Raw genomic sequence first — 16,798 nt, 5'->3', positions numbered from 1 at the left:
CACAGTAACTGTGCCCTGCTTGGTGTGTTAGTCAGGAGAGAGAGAGAGAGCGATGGCGGCGGAGCAGCAGCAGCAGCCACAAGGGGTTGAGCTGCACGGTCTGAGCGATGAGGCGGCCTATAGTATGTGTAGTGACCCGCACCAACTCACTAAGGTCTGTGTCTCTCCCTCTATCACTGCCCTGATCCCCTATATCTCTGTCAGTGTGTCCTGTCTGGAGTTATACATCCCTATTGGTTTGTCCCATGCCCTGTCTGGGGTTTTATATCCCTATTGGTTTGTCCCATGCCCTGTCTGGGGTTTTATATCCCTATTGGTTTGTCCCATGCCCTGTCTGGGGTTTTATATCCCTATTGGTTTGTCCCATACCTGTCTGGGGTTTTATATCCCAGCATGCCTGTGTCCTGTCTGAGGGTATATATCCTTATTATCTTGACTGTGCCCTACCTGGGTGTATAATATCCCTGTCAGCATGCCCTGTGCCCTGCCTGGGATTATAAATCAATGTTAGTGTGCTCCATGCCCTGCCTGGGATTATATATCAATGTTAATGTGCCCCATGCCCTGCCTGGGATTATATATCAATGTTAATGTGCCCCATGCCCTACCTGGGATTATATATCAATGTTCGTGTGCCCCATGCCCTGCCTGGGATTATAATCAATGTTAATGTGCCCCATGCCCGCCTGGGATTATATATCAATGTTAATGGGCCCCATGCCCTGCCTGGGATTTAAAACCAATGTTAATGGGCCCCATGCCCTGCCTGGGATTATATATCAATGTTAGTGTGCCCCATGCCCTGCCTGGGGGTATATATCTCAGCAGGCCTCGTGCCTTGCCTGTGGGTTTACATCACTGGTTTATTGTGTAAAGCAAAATACACAAAGTTTGGGGTGTACCTCTTCATCAGGTGTGTAGCATTACATCATAACCCTCTTTAACTAGCCACCAGAAAGGATTTTTTTCCTTACTTTTTTTGCAGGGTCCCTGATTCTCACATGTTGGGTAATGTAACAATTGCTGTTTGGAAATAGACACAAGGTTGCTACTAAATTGAGTTGCTTTTTTTTTTAGATTCACCATTTTTTATTTTTTGACCTTTTTGTCAAAACTGAAGTTTATGGTTCAGTGTTCGTGTCGCTGGTGTTTGTCTGGCAGCTCAGTGATCCTTGTGCAGCTTCTAAACTGTTCCAATTTTCTCCAATTATTGATGCATTTCTCAACAGAATATTAGCAGCTATTGTATCAATTATAACAGCTGCCCACTCTGAAACGTATTTGTTTAGCACAGTTTCCGTGGCCTGTCTGGTAGTGCTATGCGGGGCCGGCGTGAAGCCCGCGGGTTTGGGTTCTGCTCAAGATTTCCGGGTCACAGGCAGGTTTGGGTTGAGCTATTCCTTCTGCTCTCCATGCCCACGACCTTACACTGCTGGCTTTCAGCAGCCCCCTTTCATGACATCAGAGATGGGTGGGTCGGGCATGAGTCTATAAATAAAGGATTCTGCCTATGACTAAGTGCTGGGTAAGCATGAAACGCGTTAGGCGTTAGAGGGAATACTATACATGTTTTTTAACTACTGATGTGAATAAAATATATATTTTTTACTTAATAGCATGTTTTGGAGAAATTATTGAGTTTGTGGTTTTACCTCTGTTTGGTCACTAGAGGTCTCCGACATGCTTACCAGTAATATTTACTGATTCTGCTCCCAATTTGATTCTAATAGTTATAAATAAAGGGGACCTGTTAGGTTTGGGTCTGGTGTGGGTCGACTTTTTATCGACCTGCACATCGCTACTGACAGGGGGTTTATACACAATGTACTGTCTGGAGGTATATATATCCCTGTAAGGGCTGCCACCTTTTCTGGAAAAAAATGCCAGCCTCCCTATATTTTTGCCCTTTTTCCCCCTATTAATAACATTGACATCAATCTTAATTTTCAATTCTGACCAGATGGGAACCATAATCCCTGCCAGTGTGCCCTGCATAAGGTTACCTATCCATGTTTTGGCACCCAAGAAGTGACAGAACTATCACCTGCTTGTGATTGAGTTGCTTGAGTTTATCTGGTGTGCTAAAGGTTGGCTTTGCCCAATATTGTGTTCCTAAACTCATATTCACACACACAGAAGGGAAACCTGATTTCAAGAAAGTGTGGGGTGATATGCAAATATATCCGCCTTATACCTCTAGGGCTTCTAGCTCTCTGGAGTCTGAGGTGCAACAGCACAGATGCAGCCCAGGCACAGCAAAGAGGCAGCACAACTGTAGCTGTTGACAAGGCCCATTTCTGTACAATCAATTCTAGACTGTGGAATCCAAATGAACATTTTGGAGATTCAGTATATTTTATAGCTGGGACACACGGACCAATATTATATAAAATCCAGAAGTACGCCAATGAGTTGCTTAGTGAAGTCTGTGTTTTATAATGCCCATATGTATCTGCAAAAAGGGGCAACGTTTCCAGCCCCTTTATCAAGCCAACAAGTGACCTTCAACCAGGTAGAGCGCTCCATTATCGTGCAACACGGACCAATATTGGCTACTCTTTTGGGAATCTCCTGCCATATGCCATTAACCAATATGTAATTGAGGTTCAAAAATGTAGTCAAGCGAGGACTACATTGGACAGTGGATATACTCCTTTTAGGGCTTCTATGTGACCATTGAACCAGTAGCCAAATGACTGAACCAGTCTGATTTAGTTACCACTTGTATAGCCAAATAGAGCAAAGTTGGCCATAGATGCAAAGATCCGATCGTACGAATCATCGTACGATCGGACTTTGCCATCTCCCGACCCGCCACTAACCATTCAGATCAAAGTCTTACCAGTCAGATTAGTTAAAGAACAGATCAGCAATGTTTTGCCCCTGACAGCAATCGTACGATATCTATGTCCAACTAAAACTAGTGACAGTCTCCCACTGAAAATCGTACGGTCGGCAATACACGCAGAGATATTATCGGCAGCCGACAGAAATTTTCTAACCTGTCCGATCGACCAAACAACCGATCTCCGCCGGACGAAAAATGTCGGGACTCTCCACACACGGTTCGAAAATCGTACGAATCCTCGATTCGTACGATCAGATCTTTGCGTCTATGGCCAGCTTAAAAGATCTGTTTATATGGTGACCTTGCTGACCTTGTATGGCCAGCTCAAAAAGTGCCTACTACAGTGTTCATGCCGGATCCTGGTGTCTACGTCTGGATCTTGGTATCTGCTTTTTAGTTTAATTTTCCTTTAATTCTTGGTTAGTTTCCATATTCACCCCCCTTGCCTGGGGCTCTAACACCCTGTCATACTCTCTGCAACTGGAATGTGCAGAATGTTTTCCTCTTTACAAGTAGAATGAACTGGAGGGTAAAATAAAGTAGATTATTATATATACTATTCGGGTAGGTGGTAAGTTTTATATGGGATCCCTATGTTGTTGTAGGCCATGTTATTGTTGGGTGGAGTATTTACTGTTCTTGTTAATGCTAATGAACCACAGCTGATATGTGTTTAACAGTATTGGTATCATTGCATTAGCAACATGCCCTGACCCGTATATTTCAGCCTGCAGCCTTGTGCCTTTATAGGGTCACAGAACTCCTCTGTAACTTCTAATATCCTTATAATTTAAAGCGGGGGTGAAATGATCCCTTATAATACATTAGTGATCCTTGGAGTTCCCTGTATAACTCAGCCTGCAACCTTGTGCCTTTATATGGTCACAGAACCCCTCAGTGACTTGTAATATCCTTATAATTTATGAATCGGGGTACATTATGCCTTATAATACGAGTGTTACTCAGAATTCCCTGTATAACTCAGCCTGCAGCCTTTTGCCTTTATATGATCACATAACCCCTTAGTGACTTCTAATATCCTTATCATTTACATCAGGGGGTACATAATGCCTTATAATACATAAGTGCTACTCAGAGTTCCCTGTATAACTCAGCCTGCAGCCTTGTGCCTTTATATGGTCACATAAACCCTCCGTTACTTCTAATATCTTTATTATTTACAGCAGGGGCCTACAGCCCTGTGGCTTTATATGGTCTCTCCTTAGTGACTAAATTGTGTGTATGTTCAGTGTATACAACCATTTATTGTTGGAGCTAATTAATACATGTTGAAGGGACAGTATACTTGCAGTGATTCAAATACTGTGGTATTTTTTGAGAAATTTCTCTCCCATGGTAGTGTAGATTTACAATGACAAATCTCCTTGTCTGCCATTACCATAAAGAAATGGGGAAGGGAAGGCAGGTCAGTGACAACTGTCAGACTTTCAAATAAGTGAAAAAATTGGGAAAATATTGATTTTTTTTTTTTAAATTAAAAATATAAGCAGAATAAAATTTCACCACAAGTCCTATTTATTTAGTTAATTTTTAGCAAAGGTGTTTTAGGTGTAAACTGCACTACTTTCATATGGAATACTATCATTATAATAAATCAGAACAGTTCTAGATCATTTTAATTCTGTGACACTGATCTCTTGGTAATTGTTGCTTTTCTAGGATTTTATGCTGCAACAGACGATGCTCCGGATAAAAGATCCCAAAAAGTCCTTGGAATTTTATACAAATGTTTTTGGAATGACGTAAGTGGAAGATTCACTGCAATGAACTCGGTACAGAATGTATTAAATGTATTGCAGAATCCCGTGTCTTTATAAGCACCAGTAGCACCCTGCAGCAAGGCTGACTGTCACTAAGAGGCTTTACAGTTAATGGGCAGAAAGTGCTCCCCTGTATACTACTGCATACTGATCTCTGAAGGGACGGAGAACATCCCCAAGCCCCCATACCAGTACCATCTTCCTATCTGTATTGTGACAAGGACATGGGTATAGTCATTAACATGGCACACAAGTTCATATAACATATTGTTAGTACCCCGTGCCCTTCTCAGATCACCAACAGGCACATGATATGGAAGTGCTAGAAGTGGTGTAGTGGCTTCTAAATGGGTCATAGCACTGCACTGGATTCAGGGATTCTGATCCATCTCTTAAGAGATCAGCACAGTGTATTGAGTGGGGGGGGAAGGGGGCACCCTATGCTAATGGAGAAACCTCCTGCTTAAGAAATGAAAGGAAAACTATACCCCACACACAATGTAGGTCTCTATAAAAAGATATTGCATAAAAACAGCTCATATGTAAAACCCTGCTTCATGTAAATAACCCATTTTCATAATAATGTACTTTTCTAGTAGTATGTGCCATTCTCATGCTAGGCTATACAAAAAACCCACCCTGACATCCCCCATAGACTTTAATGGAAATCACTGCTGTGCTGCTGGTCAATGAGAACTAAGGTGGTTTCAGGCATTTCTCTGCCAGTGGATCTGTCTGTCTGGTGTGTTATTGACCTATGAGTTAGCAAAGTGCCACTGAGCTCTGTTATCAGTGAATAAACAGCCTCTGGGTTAATGCCAGTTACTATTTTGTACCTTGTTTCTCATTAAATCCAAATTATATTCAAAGATTTGTTATAGCAGGGCTAGCAGGGAATTTGATAAAAATAAACAAAAAAAAATTCCACACAATCACTCAATGGAAATTGAATAATTTCTCTCATTTTAATTACGCCGCACACCTCTAGGGCTGCTTTGTAATGTGAAAAATTAGGGAAGAAACACTGGGGCAATAAAGACACTTAGGTGCAGATTTATTGAATATCTGTATGTGGAGTAAAGAGGAATAGCCAGCAGTTTAATATTTTCACAAATGATTAAAGGACAAGGAAATTCATCACATAGCAGTCACCATGCTATAGGGGTACCCAGGAATAAATAAGCACTCACCCCAAATTTACACCTAACTGGCCTTCAGGTTGGGACCCAACCATATTTTTGGCTTCAATTCCCATAGTATGCCAAGAAGTGGGTTAGGCCACTGAATTTGTTAGAAAGAGAAGCTTGTAATTGGCTCAGACATGTAACTAACTGAGGGGTATAATTAGTGAAGGAGCTTAGAGAAATGATTGGTTACTTTCCTGTTTCAGAGTGGTCCTTTTGGGGACTTGTCTGAGGAATTAAAGATGGAAACTGTAATCAATACATTCTGCTGCAGTGGATCTGTAGGTGGGTGATGATATTTGGGGTGTCTGTATGTATGTGGGGGACGTATAAAGATGGACATTTGTATCAGGACCAATGCATAACTTCAGAGCCTACATTTTTCCTTAGCCCATTTGTGTTCTGCAGTGGCCCAAATAAGCATCCCAAGAAGATAGATTGGCATCAGTTAAGCCCAATTCTCTTGCTCAGGCCTTCAGCTCATTTATAAGAACTGCAGTCTCGTGCCATTTTAATGAACCGTCAATTGTACCCAACCGAATGTCACGTGATCTGTAGCTCAAAGGGTTACACATTGATTTATGTGCCGTGACCTCAAGTCATTGCGCTGCGGATGCTACTATGCATTTTTCATAAGAAATACGACTTGTTGCTGTGTTGCCCGGGGCTGTTCCCGCTTGAGAATAATGCATTCTGGTACTAATAACCCAAATGTACATGACGGCTGGTGCTTGGAAGCATTGCCAGGACCCAACTCAGCAATAAAATTCAGGATGAAGTCTGAATTCATTGCAATGGTATAATTTTAGGAGCCTTGGCCCCCCTCTGCAAAGCCCCCGATTCGCCAATGAAATCACTGGTGACCTGCTGCAAATGAAGAACGCCTGCAATTTTGTCCCCCCTTGTGGTTACACCGCACATTAACTGAATATTTCACCCTAATGAGATTCAGGTTATACTGGACCAATGGACCTTGCTGTAGAAACCCATTGACTGAGCTGATTGATCTGGCCAATGAGAGAGTGAGATATTTCTGCAGAACGTTCCATAATGGCAGGAGCGGCCCTGTGTAAGAATGAAAAGGGTTGTTCACCTATGGGTTAACTTTTAGTATGACGTAGCGAGTGATATTCTGAGACAATTTGCAATTGGTATTCATTTTTTATTTTTTGAGTTATTTAGCTTTTAATTATCTCTCCAGTTTGCAAATCCAGCAATCTGGTTGCTAGGCTCCAAATTACGCTAGCAACCATGCACTGATTTGAATAAGAGACTGGAATATAAACCGGAGAGGCCTGAAGATAAAGATGAGTAAAAAAAAGTAGCAATAACAATAAATGTGTAGCCTTACAGAGCATTTGTTTTTAGATGGGGTCAGTGACCCCCATTTGAAAGCTGGCAAGAGTCAGAAGAAGAAGGCAAATCATTCAAAAATGATAAAAATTAAATAATGAACACCAAATGAAAATTTGCTTAGAATTGGCCATTCTAAAACATACTAAAAGTTCATTTAAAAGTGAGAAGGAGAAGGAAAGTCCTTTACCACTTGGGGGAGCCAAATGTTAGGCACCCCCTAGTGAATGTATTTACTTACCTGAAACCCCAGGCTTCTTCTTTTTTCAAATTTCCCGGGGCAGACGCATGCGCAATAGAATGAAAAAGCTGACATTTTAGTTAAAGTTCGGGCTTTTCACTCTAATGCACATGCGCAGCCGCATGGAAAAAGAAGAAGCTGGAAGAGAAGTGGTGCTCACTGGAATAACTCCGGGCCGGTGCAGTTTTCTGCTGAAAGGAGCACCCGGGGTTTCAGGTAAGTAAATACATTCACTTGGGTTTCCTAACATTTGGCACCTCTATGTGTGAAACGACTTTCCTTCTCCTTTAAGTCTGGGAGAATGGAGCACAGCAGGCAGTGATTTAGGGAGGACACTGGAGATGGAGGGTGTCCAATATTATATATTGTTTCTATGGAGTTTGGTCAAACCTTGTCCCTTAATCCTGGAAACTAAAGCTGCTACTATAACTAGAACAGGGGAACCCAAAGCAGGAACTACAGGGCACCAAGGACACAAACTTATATCATTGACCCAATTTTACACCAGGGCTATGGGGCTGTAGATATGTCTCTCCTGTTATTTAGGAATATATATATATACTGTATATATGGAGTCTCAGCAGAATGAGATTTCTTCCTGAATATCACAACAGAAAACTACTTAGAAAAAATATAAAAAAGGAGAAATCCTTTAAAATTTGTCATGGAAAACAATGTAGTGCAACATCCCCATCTAGTGTCCCTGCCCCTGTATTACATCCAAAATATTGGGTAATGAATTCAGTAAGAAATTGATGAGACAAAATTACATGAATCAGAGTTTACCATGGTATGGTGGTTTTATATTGCCCCTCCTCTCAAATCTATGAGAATGTTTCCTTTATTTAGAAAGTTATCCATAATTTATTTAAGTACAAATAAGTGGCCCATTAATCTAACTTTGCCTTTGCCGGATGATGTCACAAGAGCATGACTGTTAGTGATGATATCATAATGGCAACCATGATTGTTAGTGATGACCTCATAATGGTGCCCCTGACACAAGCTGTTATAAGGGCTGTTTACAGTTGGGATTGTCAGATTAGTGACTGAATGCCACCATGAGGTCACTAATCATCACCCTGTTCATTTTCACTGGATTTTTACGAGTACGTTCTGTTCATGTTAATGGGTTCATGTATGGGAATTGTATCTGAGCCATTATGGGTTCCTGTTATTAGCGTTATCTGTTAATGTACCAGTGACTTATGGGTTTGTTGAGAAGTTTCTATACAATGTACAGCACCATGTCCCAAACATCTGATCCATGTACTTTTCTATTACAGGAAAGAGATATCAAAGAACATATTGAGACATTGAATTATGTGACTGAAGGATTCAACTACATCAAGCTCAGTTTGCCAGTTTGCCCAGTGTCTGTTGAAAAGGCCGGTTATGTAGAGGATGTAGAGTGCGGCAATACCCTGTTTGTACAGGAAGAGATCAGACCAGTCCCTCTGCTGATTCCTACAGACATAAGATGTGATGTAAGTCAGTATTGATTTATGTGTTACCAATGCTCTATACAGGGAGTAGGAAGGGAACATGTTATTATGGGATGTACTGATATTGTATCTATCTGATCCTCTCCTATTGCAGGGCTTGCGTTGTCCAATTCCACCTATAGAGAGTCAGCTCACTAACCGAGAGCCAGAGCTGAGTAGCGCCATCATTCAGGTAAGATGAGAATATCATCTACATAGTGGGTCTGACATGACATGATTGGAATGGCTTTTATTGTCTGACCAATCCCTAATGTACTGATATGTCAGTGATTGAGGGTCCAACTGTCTGACTAACTGATGTTCTTCTGTTGTAGGAGTTCCAGCTAATTGTGCCTTATATTGAGACCCTCATCAGCGATACTGAGAATGGCACTAGTGTTAAAGGAATCATTTTGGTAAGTCATTCGAATAATGAGCTCATTATAAAACAATTCAATATCTAAATCAGACTGGGAATCTGTGAGTTACACTGGAATCAGACTTTCCTACTCTACTCTCACTGCTAGTGAGTTGTTTTCTTAATAATATATATGAATATTATAAAGGGAATAAAGTTCGATTCCATAGGAAGCCTCTGTGGGAAATATTCCCATTAGGTTAATGAATGTTCTTTGTACTGAGACTTTTTTCTCCTTTTATGTAGGGCTTCTTGTTACCAGAAATCTTTGCCTTTCTACTGGAATTCTGTTATGGAAACTGGTCCAGCAGAAAGAAGGAAGAAAAGGAAAAAGATGAGGCCCCTTCTGAGAGAGAGAAGGAAAGGCCACAACGTCCTGCTCTAACCCATGATAACATGGAGGAAGAATTTGGAGGCACTAAGAAAAAGAAAAAACAGCGCCACTCTGAGACTCATGATCACCAAAGCTCAGAGAAACCAAAGAGCAGTGAAAGAACAACAGCAGAAGAGGAAACGGAATTAAAGCAGCTTTTGCAACAGTTCATCTGCCAATGCTTGGAAGGAGATTTCTAAGGAGAAGACATAAGGAGAAGTGGGTTGGAGGGAGGAAACAACTTCTCCAGATTTAACATTTCCATACAGAATGGATTTTTTATTACAGATTTCTACTGGCATCATATTGCTCAGTTGCAACTATGAATTTTAGTGCAACTATTATACAATTTAAAGTATTCTTCTATAGAAAAATATTCACATTTCCCTTCCCATGTTATTGATATTTATAATAAAATGTTAAGAATAAAAATTCAGACTGAGTAGTATTTATTTATCACATGAATGAAACTGATATGGGTTTTGCCAAATTTCACTTGTGAGAAATATTTGAAAGTCTTTTGTGTTTGTGCGTGTGAATGCACCATGTGATCCTGGTAAAAAAAAAGTTAATAGGCAAAAGTATCACTCCTGGAACAAAAGGTATTGTGAAAAGGTAAGGAGCAAACCCTCTAATGGTAATTCATAGGAGGTGAACCTCCCAGATACCTTCTAGAATGATATAATGTTGATGTGGCTGGAGTGAGCTCTATCCATATTATTGTCAGAGAAATCCACAATTCAGATTTATTGCAAGAAGATTTAATTGGAACATGAAGTATTTTTGGGGGGTACTGGGGGTAAAGTATCTTTTGGAAGTCTATTTATCATGTAATATAATATTTATTAAATGATTACATGCTAGAAGGTGTCTACAATTTATATAAATTCAGGGCCGGATTTACGTAGTGGGTGCCCCTAGGCCCACTGCTGTTCGTCGCCCCTGTCAACTCCCCTTTATTCATGCAAATTTTCATCATCAGGACCAGGACCGGAGCAATGGAGATTGGCGCATGAGAATTTAAAAAATGATTGTATTTCTAGCGCATCCCCAGTGTTTTTGAACCAGTATTTTCTTGAGTTTATTTCTCATGTAACATAATATTTAATAAATATTAAAGGATTACATGCTAGAAGGTGTCTACAATTTATATATATTTCCAGATGATTTTATATATATATATATATATATATATATACATATATATATATATATACACAGTACATGAGAAGCTGCCAGGTGTTGCAGAGGTGGGAGGTGCCAGGTGACTTCTTTCCAGCTATTGCCCAGGGCACAGTGGGGAGATGGTTTTGGGTTTTTAGAGAACTGGGCTTTTTCTATATATTTCATAGTGACCATTTTATTGCAAGGAAACAGATACAAGGGGACAATAAAGACACTCAGGTGCATATTTATTGAATATCTGTCTGTGAAGTAAAGAGGAATATCCAGCAGTTTAATATTTTCACAAATGATTGAAGGACAAGGAAATTCATCACATAGCAGTCACTATGCTATAGTTCTAGGGGTACCCAGGACACAAACAAGCACTCACCCCAAATCTACCCCTAACTGGCCTTCAGGTTGAGCCCCAACCATATTTTCGGCTTCCATTTCCATAGTATGCCAAGTGGGTAACTAAATGAGGGGTATTATTAGAGGAGGAGCCTAGAGAAATAATTGGTTGCTTTCCTGTTTCAGAGTGTTCCTGAACTTGTCTTGTCTGAGCAATGAAAGCTGGAAACTGTAATCAATATATTCTGCTGCAGTGTCGTCCCTTTTTAGGGGTTAAGTTTATATAGCATACCACTGTAGAACTAACCCATTCCAGCATGATCTACCGACTACAGGCTCAGGGCCACCATTAGAAATCACTGGGCCCCACCCACCGGTCCCCGCCCACCCTGGCACCCAAGCCCCGCCCCAGACCCGCCCACTCCACATTACAGTTAAAAGACCACACAGACATCGGCGCTAAAAAAGAAACCCCCCACACACACAAGTTATGAAAAGCTATTGATGGTCAGGGCCCCCTCATAAAAAAAAAACATTGGCGCCAGGGCCGCTCATAAAAGTTTTTTTTAAAAAAGCATTGGTGCCAGAGCCCCCCTTACAAGTTAAAAAAACTGTGGCCCCAAAATGTTTTTTTAAAAAAAACATTGGTGCAAGGGCCCCCCTTACAAATTAAAAAAAATTAGGGCCCCAAAATAATATTTTTTAAAAAAACATTGGTGCCAGGGCCCCTCCTTACAAGTTAAAAAAATTGGGGCCACAAAAAATATTTTTTAAAACAAACATTGGTGGCAGGGGCCTATAGAATATTAAAATAATACATTGGTGGCCAGGGGATTAAAAAAAACACCACAAATTGGTGTTCAGTAAAACTCGTGGCTTCAGGACTTCAACTTCGCCTCCTTTCGTGACTTTGGGTCTTTTCGCCGCTTCAGGACTTCAATTCCCGCTGTTTTCGTGACTTCGGGTCTTTTCGGCACTTTGGGACTTTGGTTTTGGCTATTTTCGTGGCTTCGGGGCTTTTCGCCGCTTCGGGAGTTCGGCACTTCTGCAGATCTTCGGCGCTGGCAAGGGGGGCCCGGCTCTTTCTAAACTGCAACACTGCCGGGCCCCCCTTCATGCCTGGGCCCGAGCCACTTGTCCCCCCTGATGGCGACCCTGACGGTGCTCATGAGTAGAATGTGAGAAGGAGCAAGAAATGCTGGGAAAGGGTTGCGTAGTTCTAATTGACCTCAAATTGATAGGAAAGTGTTAGTATCGATTCAGTGAGCTCCACTGAGCATCAGAATAGTTTCTGTGGTGCCTTTCCCGTATTCTCCCCCACTCACTCACCTTCTTACTCCTTTTAGCTCCGCATAAATGGCAACTGTTTTGAGTTTTGGGCTTATATCCAGGGTATTTATTGTATTGGCATCTATCCCACAATCCAACATTATCACATCTCCCTGTAGAGCAGCACGTGGGGCTTCACAAGCTCAATTGCACCCTGAGTGTGCACATAACAACCAGAGACGGGAGATGATAGAGGGGTCGGAGAAGTGCTATCAACTGGGTTTCTGTTTGCTACAGACCCCGCCTTATCTTCCATGCTGCACTGGGGGGGGGTATAATGTACTGCAAGGGCACTTGGGGGTGGGGATGTCTTGACTGGGATTCAAAATAGGCCCTGACATTTCAGAGGCACAGAGGTCCAATCAGCACCCAGAAGCCCAATAAATAGTGACTGTCTGTGGCATCTTACAGCAGCCCCTCTGGCATTTGCCAGAATCCGAATATTGTCAGTCCGGGCCTGCTGGGGTAAAAAGATAACAACAGCAGCTCTGACATTTCTGTATATCCCTGTCAGCATGCCCCTGCCTTATCTGGGGGTATATTCCCTGTCAATATGTCCCACACCCTACCTGGCTGTTTATATCACTGTCAGTGTGTCCTGCCTGGGGTATATATCCCTGTCCCAGCCATATTTATTATATATATATTTCTGTCAGTGAGCCGTGTCTGGGGTATATATTCCTGTTCTACTTGGATGTATATGTCCCATATATATTTTATATATATATATATCTGGGACAGGGATATGTCTGGGGTATATAATCTTGTCAGTGTGCCCCTGCCCTTCATAAGGGTAATTATCCACATTTTGACATCCAAGAAGTGACAGAACTATATCACCTAGAATCCCACCATGCACTTGGGGGATACTGGGAGTTGTAGTCCTATTCATCTGGTGTGTTAAAGCTTGGCTTTTGCTGGTATCGTGTTCCTAAACTCACACACAGAAGAGTAACCTGAATGAGGAAAGTGTGGGGCCTAAATTGAGGTAAAAGGATGATGTTACATTTCCCTAGAACTCCCAGCCTTCCCTGACAAACAGCAGCTCTGACACCTCACACTTTCCTGTCACTTTATAACTTGCCAACTCAGGCCCCACCTAAGGCATCATGTGACAATCCTGGCTCCACCCACAGAAACTTATTTCACTGCACAGTAACTGCGCCTGCCCTGCTTGGTGTGTCAGTCAGGAGAGAGAGAGATGGCGGCGGAGCAGCAGCAGCAGCAGCCACAAGGGGTTGAGCTGCACGGTCTGAGTGATGAGGCGGCCTATAGTATGTGTAGTGACCCGCACCAACTCACTAAGGTCTGTGTCTCTCCCTCTATCCCTGCCCTGATCCCCTATATCTCTGTCAGTGTGTCCTGTCTGGAGTTATACATCCCTATTGGTTTGTCCCATGCCCTGTCTGGGGTTTTATATCCCTATTGGTTTGTCCCATACCTGTCTGGGGTTTTATATCCCTATAATCTACAGTCTGGTCATTTCCCTATGGGACCAGACTGTAAATTATATCCTTATAAACGGCGCGTTCTTCCGTCAGAACGCGCCGTTTATATGCTTAAAGAGACAGCACTTGCAGCTGCTGCTCTCTCCCCTACCCTTGTTTCCCACCATTTTGGCTATCAAGCGCAACATTTTTTTGCTTCCCCCACATGACACGATCCACCTGTTTCACTCCCTCACATGTAACTGCTTCTTTTTCCTTCCTGTCACGTCTCACGTCTTCCTCTCAGTTGCCTCCCTGCCGGCGTTGCTCCCTTACTCACGCGACTCCTCTCCATGCTCGCTGACTCCCTCCTCCCATCCATTATCTCAAATCTCGGCTCCCCCTACTGTCCACTATTGCAAGTCTCGCTCCCCCCTCCCATTCAAAATCTCAAATTTCGCTCCCCGCTCTGTGTCGCTCCCTCCTCCTTCCCTGGCCTCCTCCCCCCTCCCACATCTCTAATGCAGCTGAATGACCACGCAGAGCAGGGTCCTGCAAAAGAATCTGAATAACATGCCAAAGAAATACAGGTACTAAAAGGGACACAGGGAAAGAAAAAAAACAACAAGGAGGGACAACAGCAAAAAAAAGTATTGCATTTTGTAAAAAGCAAAGACTGGAAGTAAAAACTGAACTGAACTCAGAAACTGTAGATTATAATGAATAATGTACCCCCTACTTAAAATTTATAGAGATATTATTAGCACCTCGGAGTTATGTGACCTGTATAAAAGCACTCGGCCTGCGGCCTCGTACTTTTATATGGTCACATAACTCCTCGGTAACATAATATCTTTATAAATTACAGTAGGGGGTACATTATCCACTATATTCGTTTGTCCCATGACTGTCTGGGGTTTTATATCCCAGCATGCCTGTGTCCTGTCTGAGAGTATATAGCCTTATTAGCTTGACTACCTGGGTGTATCTATTCCTGTCAGCATGCCCTGTGCCCTGCCTGGGATTATAATCAATGTTAATGGGCCCCATGCCCTGCCTGGGATTATATATCAATGTTAATGTGCCCCATGCCCTGCCTGGGATTATATATCAATGTTAGTGTGCCCCATGCCCTGCCTGGGGGTATATATCTCAGCAGGCCTCGTGCCTTGCCTGTGGGTTTACATCACTGGTTTATTGTGTAAAGCAAAATACACAAAGTTTGGGGTGTACCTCTTCATCAGGTGTGTAGCATTACATCATAACCCTCTTTAACTAGCCACCAGAAAGGATTTTTTTCCTTACTTTTTTTGCAGGGTCCCTGATTCTCACGTGTTGGGTAATGTAACAATTGCTGTTTGGAAATAGACACAAGGTTGCTACTAAATTGAGTTGCTTTTTTTTAAGATTCACCATTTTTTTTTTTTTGACCTGTTTGTCAAAACTGAAGTTTACGGTTCAGTGTTCGTGTCGCTGGTGTTTGTCTGGCAGCTCAGTGATCCTTGTGCAGCTTCTAAACTGTTCCAATTTTCTCCAATTATTGATGCATTTCTCAACAGAATATTAGCAGCTATTGTATCAATTATAACAGCTGCCCACTCTGAAACGTATTTGTTTAGCACAGTTTCCGTGGCCTGTCTGGTAGTGCTATGCGGGGCCGGCGTGAAGCCCGCGGGTTTGGGTTCTGCTCAAGATTTCCGGGTCACAGGCAGGTTTGGGTTGAGCTCTTTCTTCTGCTCTCCATGCCCACGACCTTACACTGCTGGCTTTCAGCAGCCCCCTTTCATGACATCAGAGATGGGTGGGTCGGGCATGAGTCTATAAATAAAGGGAAACTGTTAGGTTTGGGTCTGGTGCGGGTCGACTTTTTATCGACCTGCACATCACTACTGACTGGTATATACACCATGCCCTGTCTGGAGGTATATATATCCATGTAAGGGCTGCCACCTTTTCTGGAAAAAAATGCCAGCCTCCCTATATTTTTGCCCTTTTTCCCCTATTAATAACATTGACATCAATCTTAATTTTCAATACTGGCCAGGTGAGAACCATAATCCCTGCCAGTGTGCCCTGCATAAGGTTACCTATCCATGTTTTGACACCCAAGAAGTGACAGAACTATCACCTGCTTGTGATTGAGTTGCTTGAGTTTATCTGGTGTGCTAAAGGTTGGTTTTGCCCAGTATTGTGTTCCTAAACTCATATTCACACACACAGAAGGGAAACCTGATTTCAAGAAAGTGTGGGGTGATATGCAAATATATCCGCCTTATACCTCTAGGGCTTCTAGCTCTCTGGAGTCTGAGGTGCAACAGCACAGATGCAGCCCAGGCACAGCAAAGAGGCAGCACAACTGTAGCTGTTGACAAGGCCCATTTCTGTACAATCAATTCTAGACTGTGGAATCCAAATTAACATTTTGGAGATTCAGTATATTTTATAGCTGGGACACATGGACCAATATTCTATAAAATCCAGAAGTACGCCAATGAGTTGCTTAGTGAAGTCTGTGTTTTATAATGCCCATATGTATCCGCAAAAAGGGGCAACGTTTCCAGCCCCTTTATCAAGCCAACAAGTGACCTTCAACCAGGTAGAGCGCTCCATTATCGTGCAACACGGACCAATATTGGCTACTCTTTTGGGAATCTCCTGCCATATGCCATTGACCAATATGTAATTGAGGTTCAAAAATGTAGTCAAGCGAGGACTACATTGGACAGTGGATATACTCCTTTTAGGGCTTCTATGAGACCATTGAACCAGTAGCCAAATGACTGAACCAGTCTGATTTAGTTACCACTTGTATAGCCAAATAGAGCAAAGTTGGCCATAGATGCAA

At 42.3% G+C, this 16,798-nt stretch overlaps 2 protein-coding genes across 2 annotated transcripts in view; both read left to right on the top strand.

Annotated features, from left to right (window-relative positions):
- The first annotated feature begins 47 nt into the window (after positions 1-47).
- Positions 48-16,798, top strand: part of glo1.L (glyoxalase 1 L homeolog) — a 59,834-nt gene continuing 43,083 nt past the window's right edge. The window contains 1 exon segment of the mRNA NM_001093055.1: positions 48-154. Coding sequence (NP_001086524.1) covers positions 53-154 — 102 coding nt within the window. The 5' untranslated portion in view covers positions 48-52.
- LOC121393608 lies at positions 8,307-10,124 on the top strand. Its single transcript, XM_041562594.1, has 4 exons — positions 8,307-8,894; positions 9,007-9,084; positions 9,227-9,307; positions 9,556-10,124. The coding sequence occupies exons 1-4, from the start codon at positions 8,616-8,618 to the stop codon at positions 9,880-9,882; spliced, it is 765 nt and encodes a 254-aa protein (XP_041418528.1). The 5' UTR covers positions 8,307-8,615; the 3' UTR covers positions 9,883-10,124.

The sequence above is a fragment of the Xenopus laevis genome, chromosome 5L (genome assembly GCF_017654675.1).
Source record: "Xenopus laevis strain J_2021 chromosome 5L, Xenopus_laevis_v10.1, whole genome shotgun sequence".
In the NCBI taxonomy this organism is placed as follows: domain Eukaryota; kingdom Metazoa; phylum Chordata; class Amphibia; order Anura; family Pipidae; genus Xenopus; species Xenopus laevis.
The sequence above is the reverse complement of the archived record's forward strand: the minus strand, read 5'-3'. Positions and strand labels throughout refer to the sequence as shown.